The sequence below is a fragment of the Rhamphochromis longiceps genome, linkage group LG3 (assembly GCF_057381845.1).
Source record: "Rhamphochromis longiceps isolate RC_006_pf linkage group LG3, R_longiceps_female_GT1.1, whole genome shotgun sequence".
NCBI lineage: Eukaryota > Metazoa > Chordata > Actinopteri > Cichliformes > Cichlidae > Rhamphochromis > Rhamphochromis longiceps.
In genome coordinates this window covers 46,177,234-46,202,262 of record NC_140559.1, presented here as the reverse complement: position 1 = coordinate 46,202,262, position 25,029 = coordinate 46,177,234, and the positions used below count along the sequence as shown (strand labels likewise).

Here is a 25,029-nt window from a genome sequence, read left to right as displayed (position 1 = left end):
GTTGCCTCCTAGGGGGAGGATAGTAGCGCTGCACAGAGACCGGATGGCCCCCTACAGAGGGCAGTCCCTCCCCTCCTTTCCAGAGGGACGTGTACAGAGCGTCCGTGACCCTGCTCAGAGGGACCCCCGACCGGGGCTGCGTTCCCCTCCCTCGGACTCTCCACCCCAAAGCCCCGAAGCTCCGCGTCCACCTCAGGGGCTCAGGAGGTCAAGGAGGGAACGTAGGCTACCACCCCGCCTCAGAGACTGTGTCGTTCCCTCGGGGACGAGGAACTTATTGCTGGGGGGGCAGTGTAACGATGGTTAAGTGTTATTGTACAGTGACATGTTGGTGATCTCTGCACACTGTTGTTGTTCCTTTAAGATTCATGTTTGGTTGTGGTGTACAGGAAGGGGTGGGTGGGACCTTGTTGTTCTGTGTGTGTGCCAGGCGGAAGAGAGGTGGAGTTCGAGAGCACTTCCCCCTGAGTTAACAACCCGCTGGCTTATGTGCCAAATAAACGGACAAACTGAGACCCCAACCGTCTGGTTCTTGTGAACGTTACAATACTTTTCGGAACACCGGAGTTGACTTGTAGTCCGATTTGTTGTTGTTTGTGTTTCGTTTGTTTTTTCTCTAATCCACGGAGGCTCAAAATTGTCTTGCGTAGTCTTTTAACTTAACAAGGCCGAGTCCTGATCTCGTTAGTGATCATGATTGGCTGCAATCGATAGTTTTCCGTCGTCATGAACTGAGAGGGGGCAAACAAAGAAAGAAGCCCCTACTCCAAAATCAACACTATTAAACTCAAATGAGATTTACAGTTGCGCACACTGACAACCAAATGCCTTCTGGTGAAAAGTTTTGTGGTCAGGTGAGTAAAAGATTAAGCTACTTGTTCACGATGACAAGAGGTATGTTCATTCAAACACAACAGCACTGTAGCAGCTGTCGAGCACGGTGGTGGTGGTAAAATAGTTCTCTGGAGCTGTTTTGCTGCCAGTGCTACTGATACATTGGATAAAGTGGCTGGAATATTGAAGAAGGACTACCTCCAATTTTTTTTTTTACTTCACCTCAAATCAACAGATGCGTAAAACCTGACCATAAAAGATAATATTAATAATAAAAATATTAATTTATATTATATTAGAAACTTATTGACGGCTACCAAAAGCATCTTGTTGAAGTGCAAGTTACTAAGGGACATTTAACCAAATATTTGTAGGGACATATGTATATTGAGCCCATATGTATAGTTTTGATTCTGTGTGGATGAGAGAAAATCTAAAAGAAATTCAAACTTGTGCACCCAATTTTTGATTTTTAAAGTCAATAAAGATTTATCCTGTACAATCGTTCCACCCTGGAAAAAAGCCAAAAATCACCATGGCATTCATGGATGAAAATTTCCAACCACAACTATACCTAACCTGTTTTAGTTTAAAGTTTGACCTATTGAAAATCCATAATGTTAAGTTAGCTTACAAACAAATAACTTAATATCCTTTAAACACGATTTACATACACACAAAGTGACATTTATCTTATTTGGAAAATTCAAAAAACAAAAAAAAAAACAGCAGTATTTAGTTGTACGTGATCGTTTTTGCACTCCAGGTCAGACATTTGTAGACTTCAGGAAAAGTATGATGCGCTGACTCCTGAAAAGCATGCTAGCCATTATGAATGAGAAGTAGAGCCGGTCAGTTTGATGGACGTGAGAAGCTGCAATGGCTAATAACATACAAACATTTTTTTAAATTACTTTTAACCAATCAGAAAACTATATGCAAATATCATGCGGTTAAATTTCACAGTCAAATGAGCTAAGTGAGTCTAATTTCACGAGGACCTATTTAACTGGGATGCTCGTGCCGCTCAAAGATACTGCGGCATTTCCTTTATACTCGTTGAGTCGCAGCGCTTGGTTGGTATCACTCCGCCGGCAGAGGAAATGCTCCTAGACCAATCACATCTGTGTTTACACCATCACCTGTCAAACACACACCCTCTGGTAGATTTTCTCTTTGAAAGGTAGGATTTCTAGGTTTATTTTATCTTTACTTTTTAATGCACATATGAATGCATTGGGGGAGTTAAAGTGTAGTTACGGTGGCGATAGAGTCGGTTAGCCTGCAAGCGACAAGCAGCCGGGGATAGCAAGGTTAGCGTCCCGAGAGCTAGCGTGCTGGAGCTGGTTATCCGTCCGCCTGGCTTGTTTTTTAGCCGATTATCAGAAAGTCCTTGCGCCTAATCATGTCTGGCTGAGGTCGGCGCGAAGCGATGCGTGTTAGCTCAGCGAAAGTGCTTACTAATATTTTGAGACCTTTAGTTTGCTTTTAACCGATGTTAGTTAGTTAGGACCAGCCGTGCAGTGCGTCCTCAAGCTAGCAAGAAATACATCAGTCGGCTGGAGAAAGGTGCGTTTAGCGAAGCTGTTAGCTAGCACCGTGTACGGCTGCCTTTTTTATTTAGCTGCTGCAACTGATAGTTATTACGGTGCTCCTATTTCCTCCGTTTGTTTCTAGTTTTCTCGCCTAATGTTAGCAAACTAACATCGTGGAAGCAGGTGGTGACCCACAGTGGGAGCCCGTTTAACCCCCACAACCCTCTGCGTGCTGCGAAGCATCGCCACCACCATAACGGAAAGCGCATCTACTGCCAAAAGTCCCGCTTTTAAAACGTTCACTGTGGTAAAAAAAACACTTGTGTAATAGCTCCAAAATGTACCTGAAGTTAAATGACCCTAGACGGTTACATTACATTGTAACTCCATTAATTATTGCTGCTTCATTAATGTGTAAAGACGCATTTAGCGAGGAGCTAATTTCAGCTGCTTACATTACTGTGTCTCGGATAGTTTTATCTGTAAGAGTGCTGCACGTCCATTATTTATAAGCTCTTCAAAAGATTGTTTTTATGTTTGCTCCCACTGTGTAAAGTCTGAGGGTATCTTAAGACCCCACTGCCACTTAAGTATCCCTTTTATTTCCCCTTAAGTAACGTCAGTGTTAAAATGGTATTATGCTGTAATTGCTCTTTTAGCTTGTTCCATCCCGCACAAATATGATCCTGAAATATGACATTTAAAATGGCACTGCTCCTGTATCTGACCAGCTGGTTGCTGTTGGACTAAAGCTATTAAACACACTTTCAAGAGACACTGCAGCTTTGCTTACAGGGCAAAAAAAAAAAAGTAGTGGGACATCTATTTTTTTATTTATTTTTTGTCACATGTGGTGTTTGGAAGCGTTTGCTCTCAGGTTTCCTTAGCTGTTGAATTTGTGAAATCTCAGAGGGAGGATTGTTAGAGAGCAGAGGAGAGGGAGGGAATTGAGGAGGAGAGTGAATCAGCTCGAGACGGTATAAGGTGCAGTGCAGTGTGGGTGTTTACCCAGCCTCCGTGCTGTAGAGCTGTTTGATTTACCTTTGTTCACTTTTACTCTTTCTTTTTATTTTCCTTCCTGTGCATCCAGGAGCTGAAACACACACTCACACTGAAGCGCCTACGGTAGCCGCTAACTGGACGGACTCTCTGGCAATTGACCTTTTGCAGGTAAGCCTGGGCTCTCTTTCTACAGTTCTGGCAGACAATACTACTTCTGAATGATCACGTCCTCCACAGCTTTGTCTTTAGAGGGTACAACTGCTGGATCATTTGCAATGCGGGTGGACTTGAAGAGCTTGGTTCATATGGCATCCCTGAGAGCACACAGTCACGTTTAAGGAGAGAAAGCTCGACTGGAGAGCTTCATAGATGTTAGATAATAAAACAATAAAAAAAACCCAATCACTTACATTTTTATCGGAAAGATAAAAAACAAAACAAAAACTGTCTTAAAACAACTCAACAAAAGTTGTAAGATTAACTTCCTCAGCTGCTAATTGGACTCATAAATGTGTGCTTGTAGTATTCACTGATTTTTATTTTACTGCTCTGTTGCCATAAATAAAATAAAAATTCCCCTTAATCACAAGACTGTATCAGTGTTCCCAAAATGCACAGTTACAGAGTTCAGTGCCTGCCACCCCCTCACCCCCACGTCCTCACCCCCTCGCATAAAGAACTTTATGGCTGCAGCAAAAATAAATGAAATGATATGTTTCTCCTCAATAACATTTTATCTCAGATTACAATAGAAGTACACTACATTTTAACATTCTTTCTAATTCAAACTGCATTCCTTTAATATGTTAATATTTATACTTTAAACTGCATAAAGTGTATGACTATCTCTATAACTCATTCGAAGGCTTGTCCTTGAGTTTCTGGACATCGCAGCAGAAATGGGGTGCTGTCACCTTCTCATGTGGTCGGGGTGTAGCTTTAGCCTGCTGTGGGTGTAAATATACTGTGACAGCAGAGGATGCTGATGTTAAACATGGTCAAAGTCGCAGCATATGTGCAGCTAATCCCTGTGAGCTCAGAGAGTCTTCAGAAAGCTTAAAACTTTTTATGAAGGGCAGCCAATCAGAAGAAACGTGGCTTAAATGGAGGATGGCCTCAAAGTGAGAGGAGCTAAAATGACTTAAAATGACTTGTATGTAGTGGATTAACTCAAGGGCCAAATAAGTATTATTTGACAGCTTCTTTGAAGGTTTTGATTACACATTTTAGAATACTTGTAGCAAGAACGAAGTGCTCTTTTTATGCCACTTAAGTTCATCGCCATCTCTTTGCTGTCCACTGTGTGTGTGTTAAATGCAGAGGACAGGCTGCAGCTCGACTTTAAAGACCCGCCAAAACAGCGTCTTTATTTATGTGCTGCTAGATAAATAGATGTTTTTAGTCTAGTTGTGCATGAACCCCTCGAACCTTGAGTTAGCAGAGATCTTGGAGGTCCTGTGGGTTATGTTTTGGACTCACAATCCTATGGGACCCACTGTTGTGATGCGAGCTGAGCAGATCTGACCTGTGATAGTGCATCACGAGGAATGTCCGCAGCAGTTGTCTTGGACAGCTCTGAGCGTTTGACCTGTGATAACCCCGTCCCCGAGGCTTCGCAGCACTGTGTGTTTATCTGACGCTTGTTAAGTGCTAATTGGAGCATCTCAGGTGCAGCGTGCAGCATCTCAGGTGCAGCGTGCAGCATCGGTGCAACGCGGCAGAGCCACAGAGGGAGTGTGGTTCTTCAGGGCCTTCTCTAAGCAGTCCTAGAGAGCACAGGGAGGGAAACAATGTGAAAGCAATTTGATCGTAGTTAGTGCTTTATCAGTCTGAGATTTCATGAAAACACAGCAGTGCGTTTCCTCCTCTAAGGTTCTGATTTATTGTTTTTCTTTAAAAAAAAAAAAATCAATATTCCCATGTTTCCGTTTCAGTGGAATAGTGGAATAAGTCTTGAACCATGAGCTCAGTGGCAGTGTTGACCCCGGAAAGCTTTGCAGAGCATCGCAGTGGTCTCAAGGACCAGGAGATCACAGGTAACGACCTGCACCTTCCCACTTATTTTTATTCTTGCTAGAGTTTTCCCCTCACGAGCCCAAACTAGTGAGCAAATTATTAGCCCAAGTTTAATGTGTTTAGATTTTCTGATATGTGCATTATGTGTTTTTGACACAGGCTTATTTTTATTGTTGTTTGGTATCTTTGTTGTTAACAATCCTTCCCTACACATACTGTTTTCTTACTCCTTCCTTGCCATTTTTATCTTTATCTCTCCGGGCCAGGCTGCGTCCCGGAGGATGAGGCCTACATCCCTACCTATCTGGAGGCCTTCCCTCCACTGCCAGAGAAGGGAGCACCAGGGGAGAAGGCTGGAGAGCCGCCTTCGGCATGGGGGAGCAAGATCAGACCCATCAAAGCCTCTGTCATCACCCAGGTGAGGAGCCCACTGTGGGGACTGTTAAAAGTGAATGAATGCATTTCTCAGCTCTTTTAATGATGATGGCTGTAACTGAATTTAGCCTCAAGCCTTTTAGCTGCAGTAGAGCTGGTCTAATGAAAGATGCATGTTCTGGGAACAACAAGCAAGAAAAAAACACTTTCAACTCGTCTGTACCCAGGTGTTCCACGTGCCCCTAGAGGAGCGTCGTTACAAGGACAACAGCCAGTTTGGGGAGGGCGAGGAGGCCAAAGTGTGCTTGGACATCATGCAGCGAACGGGAGCGCACATCGAGCTGTCTCTGGCCAAAGACCAGGGCCTGTCCATCATGGTCACTGGCAAAGTGGACTCCGTGATGAAGGCTCGCAAAGAAATCGTAGCTCGATTGCAGACACAGGTAAATGCACTCGTACTACTCATAGTATAATTAAGTGATCTGGATTTGGAAAATATTGGGAGGATATACATATATGTAATTTTTTACTTTCTGTTTGAAAAGCTGGTCAGAGTGTGTACAAGTAATCAATGTGAGCAAAAAGTTATTAATGCTCTAACACAGGGATGTTAAAGTCATTTTACATAGTGGGTCAGCGTAACTGCCCTTTCTGTCAGTATAAAGAGATTTAACTCAACATATGAGATGGTTACGTTTAATTTTTTTTAAAGAAAAAAGACAGAAAAGAATAATTTCAATAGTACGTGTGAGGTCCTCCTCGTTGTAAATGTGTAAAACTCTGTTAGCTCATTGCCCAGAGTGTGCTGTATTTATAACACATACAAGAAAAACAAAAAGTTCTAGTAGATGCTGGAAAAAGTGGAACTTTTCAGTCATTTAATTGTTCACCTATTACCAAACTCTTTGGTGTGGAATGAATGACGCTGCAGGTGGAAACTTTATCAGGAGGAAAATCTGCAAATCTTAAGCCAATAGTTTGATACTTTATTGATACCGCAAGGGAAATTTTTTTCATTTGTTCAAAATCGATGTACTCCTGTTATCTGAAGCCTTCCAGTGGGCCGGATTGAAGTCTTTGCTGGGCCGATTCTGGCCTTCAGGCCTTATGTTTAATACCCCAGCTCTGTACGAAGTTAAAGAGACAGGATATCCTTAATATGGTCATCTCAGGTACACAGCGTTGGCCGCGAGCACAGGAGTTCCATCTGCCTGCTGTTCGAACCTCTTGTTTGTGAGGGGCAACCAATCAGAAGACAGTCTGTTGTCAGTATTTGTGCAGTGCAGGCTTTACATTTGTTATTCATTCTTGTGTGACTTGCAAAAACAGTGAAACCTCTGAAACTCAGATAAACTTAAACCCGCAGCAAAGAATTTGAATACGCAGCCATCTATCTTTGAACAAAAATCACTGTGAAACAGAAACATCAGAACAGTGTAACCGGTGGCTAAAAAATGTTTTTGTTTCGCTCTGCGTAATGTTGAAACGTGATCCAAAGACACACACGGAGGGCAAATACCGGCTGCGGCTCGAATAATCCTATCAGGCCAGTTTAGGACAAAAAGTTGAGCCGGAAAATGACCATCAGCTCCCAGGGGTGGCCTTTGTGCCTCAGCAGCAAACATGCTGATTTCCACTTCAGTTGGTGCACTGAGCTGCAGTTACTGGTTGAAAAAAGTGCAGAGGCTCTCTGTTCTCTTTTCAAGGTCGAATGCTTTTTACCAAGTTTAAAGAAAACTTTGATAGTAGGAATTTTATGTCATCCTGTTACTTTCCCTGGTAGATGATGACTATTAAAAAAAGGTATTTTCTGTACATGTGCACAAAGCTCCACCAACATTAGAATTAAAAGGGATTTCTGTGGCTGTTGCTGTACCCTGATAAATAAGAAGGCTTATTTCCATTGGGAAACACTACAAATCTAACTTACTTGCTCCTGAAAACTTTCTCCTGCTCCTCTAGGCGTCGGCAACGGTCGCCATCCCCAAGGAGCACCATCGATTTGTCATTGGGAAGAACGGTGAGAAGCTGCAGGAGCTGGAGCTGAAGACTGCCACCAAGATTGCTATTCCACGCCCGGACGACCCCAGCGCCAACATTCGCATCACCGGCACCAAGGAGGGAATTGAGAAGGCTCGCCATGAGATCCTGCTGATCTCTGCTGAGCAGGTCAGACATGGGTGGGTGGATAGGGGGGTGGGGGTTGTTTTAATAACTAATTTCTGCTCAACTGAAACTAATTGGTCTCGCAATGTGAAAAGATGCACAAACAGTAGCATTAGGAACTAAATTGTTTCTTACTATTCAATATTGAATCGTGTTGAACCATCACCATGACGTCACGTTTGATCGACTCTTCTGTCTGCCGTCGTTCTCCTGCTCTTCCTCACCCACTCACCAGGACAAGCGCGCGGTGGAGCGTCTGTCCCTGGAGAAAGCCTTCCACCCCTTCATCGCCGGAGCCCACAACAGGCTGGTGCAGGAGCTGAGCCTTGAGACAGGGGCCCGCATCAGCATCCCACCGTCCAGCCTGCCTAAGGACGAGATCGTCATCACCGGCGAGAAGGAGGCGGTCGCGCTGGCCGTCAGCCGCATCCGAGCCATCTACGAAGACAAGGTGGGACTGTTTTCCAGAGATTATTCATGCCCCATCCTGCAGACATGGGACATGAGCGACTTTAAGTCCTCTTAGGTCAAAAATCCCCCAAAAATCAGATGCCCTGTTATGTTTACATTGAGTTAAAAGGTCAAAGGTCATCTCTTCCTCCTTTCAAACTGCCCAGACGATCAGCAGATCGAAACCCAGACCTTTGTTGGCTCGACACATTTTCATATTTAAATTCATATTTTTCAATTGTATTATTTCTTGGTAATACTAGTCTGTGTTTGTGGAGCGGCTGTCTGATCACATTTGACTACCAAAGCATCAGTCAAATGTGGTACTCGAAGAAACAGAGACACGTGTTTGAGTTAAAGATAACAGCTAGGTGCTCTGGGTGTGCTGAATTTAAGCCTAATTTAAAGGTTTTGTAGCATTATTTGTTGACTAGACAAACTTTAAACCTCAGATCCATAGAAAATTGTTCAGAATAAAGGAAGTCAGCGTTGAAGATGGATTAAAGTCAATCTTTGTAATGGCCTGAACAGTTTTCACTGATTGCTTTTAACCAAATTTAGAGAGAAAGGGAAATTTTCTTAAAGGCCATTACTGTCCGAAGCGATTGAGCCAGAAAACGACCTCCACTGATGTCTGCTGCTTGGTGGGATCATGTATGGTTGTAAATTGTACCCCCTAGAATTGTGACCTTTCTGTACCCATGATGCTGCCTTTTTAGCATTTCTTTTTTTAATATTGTTTGTATTAGTTGATATATCTATTCTTTATTTCTGTATTTTATAGATGTGCAATGAGCTGCTGTATAGCCACCTTTACCCAATAAAAGCAGGTGTAACAGATTTATATAAAAGGACAAATGTCAGGTTCTTTAAAATAAAAAATTCAGCTTCTTTAAAATATCCATGTTAAGCGGGGTGAGGGTAGAGCAGGGCGATATGGCCAAAAATATTTATCACGATATACATTTGAAAATTTGCGATAACGATATAACTGACGATATAATTGATGCGAGACAAAATACAACTCCACAACATTACTAGCGCAAAAAGACAACCTTCCATTTATTTTCACTTAAACAAGAAGCTGGTTTTTATGTACATTAAAGCTTTATAAAAATGTAACAGTGCAAATGCAAATTCCTTGCTGAAAGTTTAACCAAAAGGCATTTCCAGTAGAAATGGGCTGACATATCCTGAGCATAACCATGTATAATATCCACTGAAGTTAAAAAGAGGTGCTTTGCAACATTAAACTGTAGTGTGCAGTACGTATTTTTTGGACCATAAGGCACATTGAGCTAAACAAAGCAGTTAGATAAATCAAACTTTATTAAACTCATTCTTCTTGCTTCCTCCACTTCTGTACCATTGATTCATTGATGTTGAATTCTCTGGCAGCTGCTCTATTCCCATGTTGTTGCAGTATATTAATGACTAGCCTTGTATTGTGGATGGATTATCTCAGTTGTTCTCCTGACTGACGTTTGGTCCGTTTACAGCATCCTGCCATGCGATTGCATTTGTCTCTAACCATGAGGAACCTTAGTGTTCATCCTCCAGCTTCACCGTTTATGTTATGCTAACATAGCTGTGTCGCTAGCGATCACGTAGCACATCATTATATACCAGCTAGCCCAACTTCAGTAACCCTACAAACGTCACTGCTGTTTAGTTTCCTGCCTTCATTTATGTTGGAAGTGATAGCAGAGCTGTACGTTTGAATTTTTTCAGAAATCTCTCAGTCAGAACATGCTATATCATGTTTAGGTAACTAGCGAAACTAGCGAGCTAACTTTCGCTAGCTTCCTGCTAACTTCTAACTCCGTTAAATGTAATAAATTTTGTTTTCATGGATGCCTGGAAGTTAAACTTCATAGTTACACCTGGTAAAGCAGCAATGCTGATCGTTTTATTAAAGATGAAAGAATTTAGACAGTTAACTCTCAGTGATGCTGCAGTGTTTGTTTGACCTGAAGTGTACTGAGTTTAGGACCCAGATTACTCCCAGATTTAAGAGCATCTTAGTCCGACAAATACGACAATAACGACGGCCGCTTGCATGTTCTGCAAAAAAATGTGCTTTGTTGTGTATCTGACGGATAAACACCAAACCAGTTCCACATCACTGAAGTTGCACCATTTTTACAAACCAATTCTGGTTCATCTGTTTCACTCAACAATCGGCCATGTGCGTATGAAAACAAAGGCACTGCGCATGCGCGTTTTACTCATATTCTATCGCGATATAACGTTATACCGGTATTACCGTGAACGGTATAATATGGCCCAGCCCTAGGTGAGGGGGGGTTTAAGTGTGTCATTGGTTGTGCTGTTACAAACGTTTTCACAGTTATGCCTTTGTTTGTGTACGCGCTCAAAGTGAAGCGTTTCTATGCCGACAGCATGCTAGCGTGTGGCTGTGAGCGTTCATGTGACTATTTCTCTGAGCTGCTGTTCATGTGTTTCAAATTCATGACTGGCTCATTGGACATATGGGAAGCTGAGTGGCTGATTGGAAATCATCCGATTCTGTCTGCTCCATCAATGCCTTTCTTTTTCCTCTTTTTGTTTTTGTGGTCCACTTGTTTGTGTCATTGACCTTAAAATACTTAATTTGCATCAGTACTCATGATGACGTGTTGTTGTTTTGTTGTTGTTGTTGTTTTTAAAAAAAACACAGAGTCAAAAATATCAAGCCAAAAATATAAAATAAAGACTTTCCGTATATGTCAGGGGCCTTTTGGTCAGAGTAAAGCAAGTTCGGTCATCACACTGGTCCTGTGCGTCTTTGTGTCTTGTCCAGAGAAAATTTACATCACAATATGCAAACTATGCATGTGCGTTAGATTTCAAGTGGACTTGCAAGCAGTTTAGCAGGAATAATGACTCCAGCTGCATTTGTCCTCAGAATATAATCAAATCTTTAAGATTTTGCAGAAATCCAAACAAAGAACAAAGAAAATGATAAAAATAGGATCACATACTTAATAAAGGGGAGTCTCGTGTTTGTTATTTTCATGCATGATTTTTATTTGCTTTTTTCAGTCGTTTGTGCCAGTTTTTTCATCCGGGCTAAATTTGCATTGACATTTTAGACGCTCGGGTGTTTCTGTTACCCCGAACGACTCGCTGTGGGAAAGCAGCGCGCGGTTTAGTTTAGGGTTTTACTGAAGGACACGCATGACTGCAGGCAGCTCAGTGTGGTTATTTTGTTTCACCAGTCTTGTTTTACTTGTTCGCTCCATCTCATGAACCATAAAGCTAATCTGTACCAAAGGTGTTTGATTTAATGTGTTTCTGTATTTAAGGAGGTTATTTAGAGTTTGTGCATTATCTCAACTTTAAAGAAGCTCTGTGAGATGGATGGGTGAAGCAGAGGAACTGCGTGTTTGTAGCAGATGAGCTCCGATGATAGGCAAGCCGGAGATAATAACGGGAGAAAATTGGATTTCCCCAGAGAACAACAGGATGAGAATGCTAATGTCATTTAGTGCATATATATGATTAGCAAAAACAAATGTACTTTCTCTGCTGCCTTCCCACTTTCATCTGTCAGTCACCCTCCTTCTGTTCCCTTCTCCTTCCCCAGGGTTATGTCCGGTCTTTCTGTTACTTGACTTTTCCCATCTCCTTCCTGCTTCCCTGATTTCTTTCTTCTTTCTGTCTCCTCTTATGTTTCCATCCATCCCTCAACGAGCTTCTCGATTTACCCACATCCTCTCGCCACGATTGTCTTATCACTTGTCCATGTCCTCCTCGCAGAAGCGGAAGACCACGACTATCTCTGTGGAGGTGAAGAAGTCTCAGCATAAGTACATCATAGGTCCGAAGGGCAACACCCTGCAGGAGATCCTGGAGGCCACGGGGGTGTCGGTGGAGATGCCTCCTCTGGACTCCAGCTCAGAAACCATCATCCTCAGAGGGGAGCCTGACAAACTGGGACCAGCACTCACACAGGTCTACGCCAAGGTGAGAACACGAGAAAACTGTAATTAAAGGACAGAGATGGAGATTGCATTTTGCTTAATGTAATTAGCTTTTGTTATGGCAGAAATGTAGGGAATAAAAGTCCCTGAAGTTGCATTTACAGGGTACATCCAAGAGGTACTCAGACGGCCTAGATTTCCTTTTTTTTGAGACTTTATGTTTAGATGTATTTATTTTTAATAGTTCAGAGCAGCAAGATTAACAACCTCAGCAAGTACATCACATCCACATCTTTACAGTGAAAGAAATTGGGAGAGTTGGGCAATGATTAATCTATATGTAGTTTATCAATATTAGAGGCAAACATTTATGATGGATTTGTTGACCAATCCAGAAGTCATATAGCAACATCTGGTTTTAAGTCTTCCTTTAAACTTTGGTTTTGGGCTCCACCAGGTCAGGATACGTACTCCACCTCACCCTGTGTCTGAAACAAGCTGCTTTAGCTTCCGTGACCATAAAAGGAAATCCGTGGTGAGCTGAAGTCAGCTCGGTACAAGCATTGGAGACTGAGCGTGTAGAGTAGTCTGAAGCCTGAGCTTTGGCTCACAGGGATTACTTGCATGTACACTGATCTCATTTTAAATATTTAATATGGAAAGAAGGAAAAGCCCCATATAACCCCTTTATTTTAAGTTGCAACTAAGCCATTGCAGAAAAACTATTTCTGTGATTTGTCAGTGCAAACATGGTTTTAATGTTTTGTACCCGTTCAGGCTAAGAGCGTAATGGTGGTGGAGGTGACTGCCCCCGCCTGGCTGCACCGCTTCATCATTGGCAAGAAAGGACAGAACATCGGGCGGATCACACAGCAGCTACCACGGGTAAGGAAAGGAGAACAAAGAAGGCGTGGGGTGATCTGAGGTAAAAGCCAGAGATAACACAGAAGTCTCACATCCTGCTCCTGCAGCGTGACAGAAAGCTTTGTGGGGGGAGGCTGTGTTATGGCAGCAGTTGTTGTGCAAAATGGGACCAGTAAAGCAAAAAATGCTGGACAAAACACAGACAGAGAAAAGTGACTGCGGAGGACACTTGATTTTAGAAACTTGACGTCAGCTGAGATGAATTACAGCATGGAAGAATCAACACAGAAGGGGAAACGTCCTAACTGGCTTGCCTTTATTCCTGTCTGTGTGTGTAGGTTCACATAGAGTTTACCGATGGCGAGGAGCGCATCAGTCTTGAAGGGCCGACGGAGGAGGTGGAGCAGGCTCAGGCCCAGATACAAGAGATCATCAAGGACCTGGTCAGTGCAGACACACACGTACACCAACACAACAAAGCTACGGTAGACATGACGTGTATTGTCTTCTGTCACTGAAAGAAATATTGCTGTGTTGGACAAAGCTTTGGAAGAGCCGCACACACTTATGGTTCGGTAGACCCGAAGAGAGATAAGAGAGAATCACGTTTGATTGGTTGAGTGTTGGTTCACATTTATAAATCCAAATCTCCTTTTTCTTACCCGGTGTCCAGCTGGTGAGGATGGACTACACCGAAATCAACATAGATCAGCGTTTCCACAGACACCTCATCGGAAAGAACGGAGCCAACAGTGAGTCGATCGCTTTACCCCTGACCTGAAAACTAAACTGTAGCAAATCTGTCATACTCCCAGGTGGAGCCCTTGTTGCACCTCATTAGTTTGTCTCCCTACCTGCAAAACTAACAAAGAATATGTTTTTAAAAGTGCTTTTATTTCATGTTTTATATAATGGTAAAGATCATTTGATCCACACATATCGATGTATTTAGATTTTTCCTGTCAGTCATTCTAGTTGCTTTTAGTTTAGATAATTCAAATGCTGCCTGGGGTAGAATATTTAATGGAAAGCATCAAATTCAGGGTTTTGAGTGATTTTTAAACTGAAAAGTTGTCATGTGGCTGTCGCTGATCTCAGACTTCCTGCAGTGTTTGTGTTGTAAAGCAGGGAACTGGATTGTGAGTCATGAGTCGGGTGTTAGTGACCTGATTTTCATCATGAGAGCTAGTCTTTGATAACAGATGTCAGGCTCTTACCTACAGCACATCAGTGTTCTCCAGCAGGTTTAAAACTGCTCCATCTTTGAGCATGAATCCTATCTGGCTGTTAAGTGATGACGTATGAGACCTGCTTCCAGGTCCAAACTGCGTCCATTAATGCTGTTGTGTTTTTAACATGTTTTAATGCTTTGTATCTTGTTCTTTTTAATCTGAACAAGCCCCTAAAAATAGTCAATGATCTCTGTCGGCCTCTCTGAGTTTTTATTACCACTATTCATCTGCAGCAGAAAAAGCTGAGTTTTTAAAACCTTGCGATGTAACTACGGCCCATGGTTTGCCACCAGATGTTTGAACAGGTTAGAAAAGAGTCATTCTGAGGCTAACGAAGACTTGAATGAGTACATGAAGCTGAGGATCAGGATTTTTGTCATAGCGAGTAATCCAAACCACGCAGCAGTATGTTGATGACCAACCTCGTGCTGATGATCGATCGTCTCAGTTTTTCTGAAGTTTGGTCAATTTTCAGCATCTTTTTCCTGCCTTGCATTTGTCCCTAACAATCAGGAACCCTCATGTTAATTTTTTTGAGAGGAAAAAAAATTTAGCGTTCATCCTCCCACTTCCCTTTGCTCAGGTGTTTATATTATCCTAACCATAGCTGTGTAGCTAGCCACCACGTAGCACATCATTATAGCTAGCCCAACTTCAGTAACCCCACAAAAGTCACTGCTGTTTAGTTTTCTGTCTTCATTTATGTCCAAAGTGATAGCAGAGCTGTACGTTTTAGTTTTACAGAAATCCCTCAGTCAGAACCTGGTATATCATCTTTATATGAAAGCTAGCGAGCTAACTCCCTGCTAACTTCTAACTCTGTTAAGCTTCATTAATCCTGTTTTCGTGGATGTTAAACTTAATTGTTACACCTGGTAGAGCAGCCACACTGATCATTTTATTAAAGATGAAAGAGTTTAGACACTTTTTAACTCTCAGCGATGCCACGGTGTTGTTTTGAGTTTGGACCTGGAAACGTCTGAAGGTGGATAGACGCTATGAAACATGGATTTAGCTTCTAAAGTGTCCTGCAGAAATCTTTTCCATCCTTCATTTCTTTATATCTTGTTAGATAAATAGGAAATGGTTGCAGCATTTTATTAAAACGTGCAAACATGTACTATATAAGACAAAACAGAGTTAGTACAATTCTATGGAGCTTGAACTTATGTTTATTCTACTACTTCAGGCTTGGATGAATGACGAAACATTTCTCCCTCTCAAAACACTGCATGTAGATAAAAAGAACCAACTTTCAAAACCTTTTGGACACGTTTTCTTCTAAACATTTTAAGAGAAATAGTTCTCTATGGACTGATTCTTATTTAGCGCTTTTTGCTCTCCCGGATCCTTCAAAGCGCTTTATGCAACATGCCACATTCACCCATTCACACAAGCACTTTCTTCTCTGCTTTAAGTGGTTACCAGCTAACACTGACACACATTCATACTCCGATGGATACTTGTCCTGATGTTTGTTTTTTAAATCATGGTCTCCTTTAGAGTATTAGGGGCAGTGAAGCAGGACATTCTTCAGGTTGTGTTTCAGTGTGAGTGTGCCGGTGTGAGAGTGGGTGATGTCAGGTTTTCACTCTTATTTCATTTCTGCTGTTTTCCCTGTATCACTACAGTAAATCGTATCAAGGAGCAGTACAAGGTGTCGGTTCGAATCGCGCAGGATTCTGAGCGAAGTGGCCTGGTGCGGATCGAGGGAGATCCTAAAGGAGTACAGCTGGCACGCAGAGAGCTCATGGAGATGGTTCAGAGGATGGTGAGAATGGACTCAAAGCATAGGTTCATTGGTTTGATAGAGCCAGATGGCATAAAGAGCTTTATTTCTTACGTTTTTGTCATTTCAAGGAAAACGAGCGCACCAAAGATCTGATCGTGGAGCAGAAGTTTCACCGGACAATCATCGGACAGAAAGGAGAAAAAATCAAAGAAGTTCGAGATAAGTTTCCCGAGGTGAACGTCCTCTGTGACCCGAGAGTTTGTCTGGCCTTGTCATCACCGTTCAATGATTTGTTTTGACTCAGCTGTAATGTAATTTGGTGATTATCATCTCGCTGCCTTCTAGGTCATTATCAATTTCCCCGACCCGTCGCAAAAGAGCGACATCGTCCAGCTGAGAGGTCCAAAAAATGAGGTGGAGAAATGCGCCAAGTTTCTCCAGAAAATCATCGCTGACCTGGTACGACCCTCTGTTTTTGTCGTCTTGCCTCTCCCTGTCCTCAGCCCTTACACAGGTTTCTTTCTCTCGCAGATTGAAAATAGCTTCTCGCTCTCCGTTCCCATCTTCAAGCAGTTTCACAAGAACATAATTGGCAAAGGGGGCGCCAACATTAAGAAGGTGAGATTTATTTTTTTTACAGGTTCTGTCCAAATCTGACTCCTAAAATTATTAGATCAGAATGTAGCGTTTAAGACAAAAACTAACGGCAGACGCTCGCACTGCCAGATCCGCGAAGAGACCAACACCAAGATCGACCTGCCAACGGAGAACAGTAACTCGGAGATGATCGTCATCACGGGCAAGAAGAACAACTGCGAGGCGGCCAGAGACCGAATCCTCGCCATCCAGAGAGAGCTGGTGAGACATGGTTGCTTTTGGTTGATGCTTGAAGAGTTTTGAAGAAAATAGATTTTTAAAATCTACTTTCTTTTTGTTTCTTGGATGAATAATTTATTAAATCTTTCGATTAGAGTCATATCCATAGACGATCAGTGGAGTTGTTAACCTGAAAAAACACTCCTAACTTGCATTAGGAAAATCAGCGGGTTGCTTGCTGGCTTTAATCTTATTTTATATTTTAAAGAGTCGATATAAACTTCTTAAATAAACGGCATCTTTGCCATTATGGCAGTTCTAGACTTAAAAAGCAGAATTTAATTCTCCCTACACCGCTCGACTTTTTGAAACCACATATGCAGAGATGAACTATTAGATATGGTTCTGAGCCAAAATCCGGTTTCTCTTGTTTTTTTATCATCTCTCCAATCCCACAGAAGGGTACAAAATTCTCCAAAGTAATATTAAAAAGAGGAAAAAATGACAGTGGGTTAAGATTTCTTTGTTAAAAGAAGCTGGAGATATTATATCTCTTGGCTGGCCTGGGAACACCACCGTATCGCCCCAGATGAGCTGTAGGAGGTGGCTGAGGTTCCCTGCTCAGACCTGCCCTCTGCAACCCCAGCCTGGATGAGCAGCAGAAGGTGGATGGACTGAATATTTATTGGTTTCCTCTGTTGGGAATTAATTACGTCTTCTAAAATGTTCGTCTTTGTCGTCAGTTTTTAAACTGCATGAAAATCTCAGCCTGTCCCTCTCCGTCCCTCCAGGCCAACATTAAAGAGGCAGAGGTCACCATCCCAGCCAAGCTGCACAACTCTCTGATTGGCTCAAAGGGCTGCCTCGTGCGCTCCATCATGGAAGACTGCGGCGGCGTCCACATCCACTTCCCCTCTGAGGGCTCCGGCTCCGACAAGGTCACGATCAGAGGGCCCGTCGGTGAGGTGGAGAAAGCCAAGAAGCAGCTGCTGCAGCTGGCGGAAGAGAAGGTGAGCAGGAAAGAGCGAATAAATAGAAGAGGTGACTAAAAGTTTAAATACTTACATCCTCCTCCCATCCTCTGCCTTTCGCAGCAAGTAAACAACTTCACCGCTGAGCTGCAGGCCAAACCAGAGTACCACAAGTTCTTAATCGGACGGGGCGGGGCCAATATTCGCCGCGTCCGAGACCGGACGGGCGCCCGGATCATCTTCCCGTCGCCTGACGACACAGAGCAGGAGCTGATCACCATCGTAGGGAAAGAAGAAGCCGTACGTCAGGCCCAGAAGGAGCTGGAAAGTCTGGTCAAAAATCTGGTGACGACCTTTGTCCTACAAAACATCACCATTTAATTCATGTCTTGATTCTTGATTTTTCAAATCAACAATCTCGCCGTCTCCCTTTGCAGGACGACGTGGTGGAGGACAGGATGGTGGTGGACGTTCGCCATCACCGCCACTTCGTGTGTCGGAGAGGACAGGTGCTGCGGGAGCTGGCTGAGGAGTACGGCGGCGTGGCTGTGAGCTTCCCTCGCACTGGAGCGAACAGCCAGCGGGTCACGCTGAAGGGAGCGAAGGACTGCGTGGAGGCCGCAAAGAAACGCATCCAGGAGATCATCGAGGATCTGGTGAGAGACGGAAATCACGTAGAGACAAACGGTCGCTATCTGCACTCAGGTCAAAGCTGATTTATAAGAATCTGACTGTGTGAAAGTCACAGAAATGCTGTCAAAAGTAGCTGCAAGTTTTCTACTTTGGACAGACATGGATGTTATTTCAAGGACGCTTCAATAAGCTCATTATTTATAATTGGAATCGAACCTGCTCACCTTTTGTGTTTTCTTCTTTCCTCCTCCTCTCTCTCGAGCAGGAGTCCCAGGTGACCGTGGAGGTGGCAATCCCTCAGCGCTACCATCGCGCCGTCATGGGCCCCAAAGGCTGCCGCATCCAGCACATCACCAGAGAGCACGAGGTGCAAATCAAGTTCCCCGAGAGAGACGACAGCGCTGCAGGTTAGAAACGACCCACGACGTGCACCCGCAGCTACGTCCTGCTGCTGCTGTGAAGATGTTGCCGCTGCAGAGGGGTTTATGTTGCAGTTTAGCACACTAGGTTAGAAATGAGCAGGCCTTTCTCAAGTTTCCTCCCTACCTGCTCATCTGTCCGCATCAACATTTAGAACAGCTGATAAAGGGAAATTAAAATGTCAAAGAAGAGACGGGAGAAATAACGGTCAGTCAGTGTTATGATTGTTGACGCTGCATAGTCGCACAGCACTGTGCACTTTCCCTGATGGCAACACAAACAAAATTAGCTGTTCCTAGCAGAGTCGGGTAGAGTGTAATTCTTCAATCCTTCAAGTTCCACCAGATCACAATCTATTGATGGCAGTGAGTCTGTAGCATGTGTAGTATTTCGTATTCTTTTACATGTATAAAAAAAAATCAGTGTTTAAGAGTTGTATATCAAAATATAAACTTTTAATCCCTGTTTTTCTCATTGTAAACTTGCAGCTCAGGAGGTTTCGCCACAGGAGAACGGTGAGGTCAGTCCAGAGGCGGAGTTTGTGCCCCGCAAGTGTGACATCATCACAATCTCTGGGCGGGCAGAGAAATGTGAGCTGGCTAAAGCAGCCCTGCTGGTAGGCGCTATCTTCATTAAGCTGAGATGTGACGCTGTTTAATGTTCATTAATATCTCTGAGCACACGCTCTGTGACTCCTCCTTCAGGCGTTGGTGCCCATAACAGAGGATGTGGAGGTGTCTTATGAGTTGCATCGCTACATCATTGGCCAGAAGGGCATTGGAATCAGGAAGATGATGGAAGACTACGAGGTAAGGCGACACGCTGCTGCTCTCTGGTGCCATCTACTGGGACTTTCTATACCCGTGCTTTCCAAACGTGTGAACTTTGGGGTTTTGTGCACGTAGGTGAACATCTGGGTGCCGCAGCCTGAGAAGCAGCTGGATGTGATCAAGGTGACGGGCCTGGCAGCCAACGTGGAGCGAGCCAAACAGGGGCTGCTGGAGAGGGTGAAAGAACTGCAGGCCGAGCAGGAGGACAGGGTACAAGCACACACTGTGTCATGTTTATCATCACAGTTCAGTTTTTCATTTGCTTCTCGTGATCGTAGCGACAGATTTTCAGATTATTCATCATCCACAATCATTACGTCATCCATCCAGATTAGACAAACCTCTTTAAAAAACTTTGAAAGGGGGAAAAAATGGAAGCACAAGTTTAATTCTTAAAGTTAGGAGATTACCTCAGGGGTCATGATTTCCTGATAGCAGTGAATGTGTAGCGTGTGTAGTATCTCTTATTCTTTAACATGTATTTAAAAAAGAAAGAAAACAGTGGCTCTGTCTCCTCTCAGGCCCTGCGTAGTTTCAAGGTCACCATGTCTGTGGATCCAAAGTTTCATCCCAAGATTATCGGCCGCAAAGGAGCCGTCATCTCTCAGATCAGAAAAGACCACGACGTGAGCATCCAGTTCCCCGACAAAGGAGACGAGCAGCAGGTCCGTTTCCCTTTTTTGTCTTTTCCTGGCTCTGTGCCGAACCGTTCCCATTGATCACTTCAAATCCTTTCCTTTTCCTCCCAGGATCTGATCGTAATCTCGGGGTACGAGCGTAACGTTGAGGAGGCGCGCCAGGCCATCCAGCAGCTTGTCGCTGAGCTGCAGGAGATGGTGAGCCAAGACGTTCACCTGGACCCGAGGACCCACGCCCGCATTATCGGGGCCCGCGGCAAAGCCATCCGCAAGCTGATGGAGGAGTTCAAGGTTGGTTTGGATCGATTCATAGATCGCTCGTTTTGAAGTTAAACGAGGAAATGTTTGATCTTCACTCCTCTGGTTTCTCAGGTGGATATCCGGTTCCCTCAGCCCGGGTCGGACGAGCCCGACAAAGTGACGGTGACGGGCCTTCCTGAGACGGTTGATAACGCCATCGATCACCTGCTCAACTTGGAGGAGGAATATGTGAGTTCACTGAATATAAGACAGAGATGCAGTTACAGCACACGTCCTGCACATGCGGCTAAAATTCCATCCTCAGCAGTGATGAACAAACGCATTTTAGGAAAGGTCATGAAATATGAGATGATTGGGTTTTACTTTAACGGCGTTGCATGATTTTTAAAATCACAGGAGGTCAAAATGACCTCTTTGGCGGTTCTAGGGTTAAACATACCGAGCATGCTTCTCAGTCAAGCGCTAGCAGTCAGAAACAGGACGCGATCTAAGAACAGCAGCAAGGTTCAAAGCAGCACAGAGGTACAAGAGGAGACGACTTTGAAGGGGAGATCAGCCAAATTTAAATCTGGTTGTTTTGCTTGTTTTACATTTCTGTATTTTTAAATCTGTTTTTGTTGGATTTGAGGAAATATTCATGATATTAATGAACTCTGAGGTATAATAATCATAATTAAAACCCACCGATGAAAATGTGTTTTTCCAATAAATTGTGACAGAAATCCCCCCAAAAAACACTTTATCTGTTGCGGTTCGCGAGTTATTGTACCAGATAAAGAGATTTGTGGTATATTTGCAATCACGTTTCTGTTATTTTGTAACTATGTTTTAAATTTAATATATTGCTTTACATGCCTTCGGGGTAACAAGTAGATCCACAGGATCCCGGCCAGGAAATGAAAATCATTCTGACTCATCAACAAAGGCTGTTTTCAGGAGCAGTTTTCCTTCTGTTCATCTCTCTCAGCTGCTCAGCGTGACGGAGACAGAGACTTTGGCAGCTTACATGAAGCCTCCATCTCGCTACGGAGGGGGAGGCGGAGCAGGTGGAGGGGACGACAGCAGCGGGGGTCCGGCTAAGGGCTTTGTGGTGCGGGACGCTCCCTGGAACGCGGCTGGGAACAAGGTGGGATGTCTTAGTTTAATGACATGATCCTGTTGTTGGAGGGATGTCTGTGCAGTAAGGGCCCATCAGACCGTGTGTTTTCCTTCCAGGCTCCCGACATGAGCAGCGCCGAGGATTTCCCCACGTTCGGGACAGGCGTAGCCCCAAAGCAGGCATCGGCCTGGGGCCCCAAGAAGTTCTGAAGCTGTTCATCTGGAGAAAAACCAACAAAACTTCTGTAAAGTAGACGATGAGAGACAGAACAAATCTCAAATCTAATTGCTGCTCGCCTTCCCCTCCTCTTTAGTGACCTTCCTTTTGTCTCTCTTTCTCTGAACCACCCCTCCTCACTGTTCTCCTAACAACCAGCCACAATGAATTCTGGGAGAACTATTCCTTCTTTCTTCCTCCTGTCTCCCTGAGTACCTCCTCCTCCTCTTCCTTCCCCCGAGAGAAAAAAAACATTGAGTCCTTTGTCCATAGTTTTGCTGTCCTGCTCTTCCTCTCGGTTCAACCACTTTTGTTTGTTTGTTTTTTACTCCTCCTGCTTCCAGACTCCGCCCCCACCCCTCGACATCACGTCAGCGCGGTACATAAGAGAAGTTTGACTTTGTCAGAGGGCAGCGAGGAGGCATCCTCACGTACCTGACGCAAACCTAAAGAGAGGAGAGTGTGGTTTTGTTTTTTAGAGCGAGAAGAGTTTGTAAGCACCGACGACTTTTAAAGATTTCCTCTGGTTTTTACGAAGAGCTTTCTCATTTCCAGTTCGCTAATGTGGTGCAGTGGGCTGTATCCGTGCGTTGATGGGCTCAGGAAAGGTTTTTCCACCCATGAGTCTCTTTAAAAAAAAAAAAAAAAATTATTTCCAAACTGGGAGCAAAAAAAACAAACAGCTGCTGTAGTTCTTTTTAAATAATAAGTAAGAAGACGTGGAAGTCCTGCACTGGTTGTTTTGTAATGAAGGTTGTTTTTTTGTTTTTTTTTGTTTTCTCACAACTGTTTTATTTATTCAGAAAAAAACAAAAGGAGCCATTTCATTTGAACTACTGTGACCATGCGTTTTTATAAAGCACTCGCTGTAGCTTGCAACCTTGCGTCTGGGAGTGAATGCTGTACGTCAGGGGTGAGAACATGTTACTAGTTGTTCGAAGTGTACAAAGAACTTTTCGCTATTTTTTTAAATCTGTGTGGGATTCTTATTCTTTTTGTTGTTGTCGTTGTCCTTCTTGTTGGTTTCTGGTATATTTGAAAGACTCTGTATGCGTGTGCGCGCGTGCAAGTTAAGATGTATATTTGAAAGAAGCTGAACCAAACTTTTACTTGGTCTTTGTCCGTTTGTCTGCTCGGAGCTCATCCTGGAGAGTTTTTCTTGTTTCTTTTTGTTTGTTTGTTTGTTTGCTTTTTTATTTACCTTCTGAACTCATCTTTAATTCAGACGTGCTGCTTAAAGTGACATCTCTGTTCCAGGATAAAAAAAGAAAAAACTCAACCATAAACAGCCGCACTTTGGTTTCCTCTCCTTCAGGTGCTTCATTTTACGGATATTTCGTAGCAAAAAAAAAAAAGATGCCCTTTTTTTGGTTCTGAGACTTAAAATGTGAGCTCGTTGCTAAATTATACAACCGACCCAGACTTCAAGCAGTTTAGCTAAACCGTGCTTGTGCCTGGAGGTTTAAAGGAATACTTGATCATGTTGGAAAATATGCTAAGAATTAGCTGAGAAAATCAGAGCAGGCGATTGTCCATTAAAGCAGGAGGAACTGCAGCTGAACTTCAGTTAAAGATGACTCTGCCGTGAGCGGCACTGCCATCATTTCGCGGCATCAGTGACTTAAAGTGGACCTATGCCTTATTTTCTGTCGTATACATTTATACAGTGCTCATTTATTAGACCACCACGCAGTGTAACGTTTATACTACAGCTTACCTAAATCATCAGTGTTGGTAAATGCCAAAATAATTATGTTTCTATAATTAAAAACATGTTTCATCCATTGACTTTAATGTTTATTAACATTAAATTATGACTTATTATTTAAGTCGGCATGCTAAATTACAGTTATTTACATGAAATCCTGAACAGAAAATTTATTTGGGTGGTGGATTATTTCCTGAGTTCTTAGAGAAGTTGAGAGTAACCCCTCAAAATTGTGAGTTATTGTTGTATTTGCATAATAAATAATATCAGTTGTTATTATATTTAGTTTTAAAGAGCTTATGATGGATTTCTAACATGTTTTCTAGTTTTTAAGACAAGTGGTCTAATTTGCTACACACTGTAGACTGTTACAGTGACGTATGATTGTATTTATATGGCAAGAGTTTAAATTAGGGCTGTCAAGGTTCACGCCTTAACACGTCATCATGATTCAAATTTAAAAAATAAAATAAAAATTGTAACATATTTAACCCATTTGGAGTGCAGAACTTTTGAAATGCGTTGACAGACATTTCCGGGATTTTGAGTCATTCTCCATTCCAGATGGGTTAAAATTTTTAATTGCGTTAATCGTGACGACAGATTAATTCTGCATTACTATTGACAGCCCTAATTTAAAGTTATGAGATTACAGTCTAGAAATAATCCATATGAGCTAAAAGCTCACACTTCACTCTTCTAAGCGGTGTCTTTTTTTTTCTATTATTGGACCTGTAGGACGTCAGTGAGCGCAAAGCCCCACCCACTTGCTCCTTATGACAACCAATCAGAGGAAGAAAAGAAGAATAAGCGAAAAAAAGCTTGTTTAGACCAGTATAAAGCATGCATGTAGCGTCCCTGTCATAAACACTCATTAGCTAACGACTTTAGCCAGTGAGCATGTGGTTTCAGTCAGACGTCCTCCTCGTCACATGGGAAAAAGGACGGCAGCAGCAGAAATGAGTGGGTGAAGTTGTAGGAGCTACATCCATCTTTTAAACTTTGTGATTTCAGAGAAAGGATGAACTGAAAGACTCTAGCAGGGTCCAGGATGCCAGAAATGAGGATTATTTCTAAGTGGCGCAAACAAATGATGCAGGTGGAAACAAGCTGAATAAAGTCCACTTTAAGTCTCGCTCGCTCGTTGAAGTTCAGCTGCTGGTGGATATTGCAGGCTCTGGTTGGAAAAGTGACCCTCTGGTCGTCCATGTGCTCTCTGTCAGTCAGTGTCCTCAGAGATTAGCTCACCTGTGTCACTTTAATTCACTCAAAGGAAAGATGTTCTCATGCAACTATTCCCTGTAA

General features: G+C 43.1%; 1 protein-coding gene across 3 annotated transcripts; it reads left to right on the top strand.

Annotated features, from left to right (window-relative positions):
- Positions 1-1,883: 1,883 nt before the first annotated feature.
- Positions 1,884-23,125, top strand: hdlbpb (high density lipoprotein binding protein b). 3 transcript variants are annotated; one of them, XM_085399776.1, is made up of 28 exons: positions 1,884-2,017; positions 3,460-3,539; positions 5,306-5,407; positions 5,654-5,805; positions 5,990-6,205; positions 7,725-7,931; positions 8,164-8,379; positions 12,141-12,347; positions 13,082-13,189; positions 13,507-13,611; positions 13,842-13,920; positions 16,032-16,171; positions 16,261-16,365; positions 16,478-16,591; positions 16,664-16,750; positions 16,859-16,990; positions 17,740-17,958; positions 18,043-18,264; positions 18,357-18,575; positions 18,818-18,959; positions 19,461-19,588; positions 19,677-19,781; positions 19,878-20,012; positions 20,324-20,467; positions 20,552-20,731; positions 20,813-20,929; positions 21,669-21,827; positions 21,917-23,125. In XM_085399776.1, the coding sequence occupies exons 3-28, from the start codon at positions 5,332-5,334 to the stop codon at positions 22,007-22,009; spliced, it is 3,807 nt and encodes a 1,268-aa protein (XP_085255902.1). In that variant the 5' UTR covers positions 1,884-2,017; positions 3,460-3,539; positions 5,306-5,331; the 3' UTR covers positions 22,010-23,125. The 3 variants fall into 3 exon arrangements, with proteins under 3 accessions (XP_085255902.1, XP_085255904.1, XP_085255903.1); XM_085399778.1 differs by lacking the exon at positions 1,884-2,017 and adding an exon at positions 2,126-2,147; XM_085399777.1 differs by lacking the exon at positions 1,884-2,017 and adding an exon at positions 2,203-2,403.
- Positions 23,126-25,029: the final 1,904 nt, after the last annotated feature.

Bases quoted from the DNA above. Each gene is read 5' to 3' on its own strand.
- hdlbpb (XM_085399776.1), top strand. From the start codon at position 5,332: ATGAGCTCAGTGGCAGTGTTGACCCCGGAAAGCTTTGCAGAGCATCGC. The intron at 12,348-13,081 runs GTGAGAACACGA...GTACCCGTTCAG, and splicing joins TCACACAGGTCTACGCCAAG to GCTAAGAGCGTAATGGTGGT. The intron at 19,782-19,877 runs GTAAGGCGACAC...TTGTGCACGTAG, and splicing joins AGATGATGGAAGACTACGAG to GTGAACATCTGGGTGCCGCA.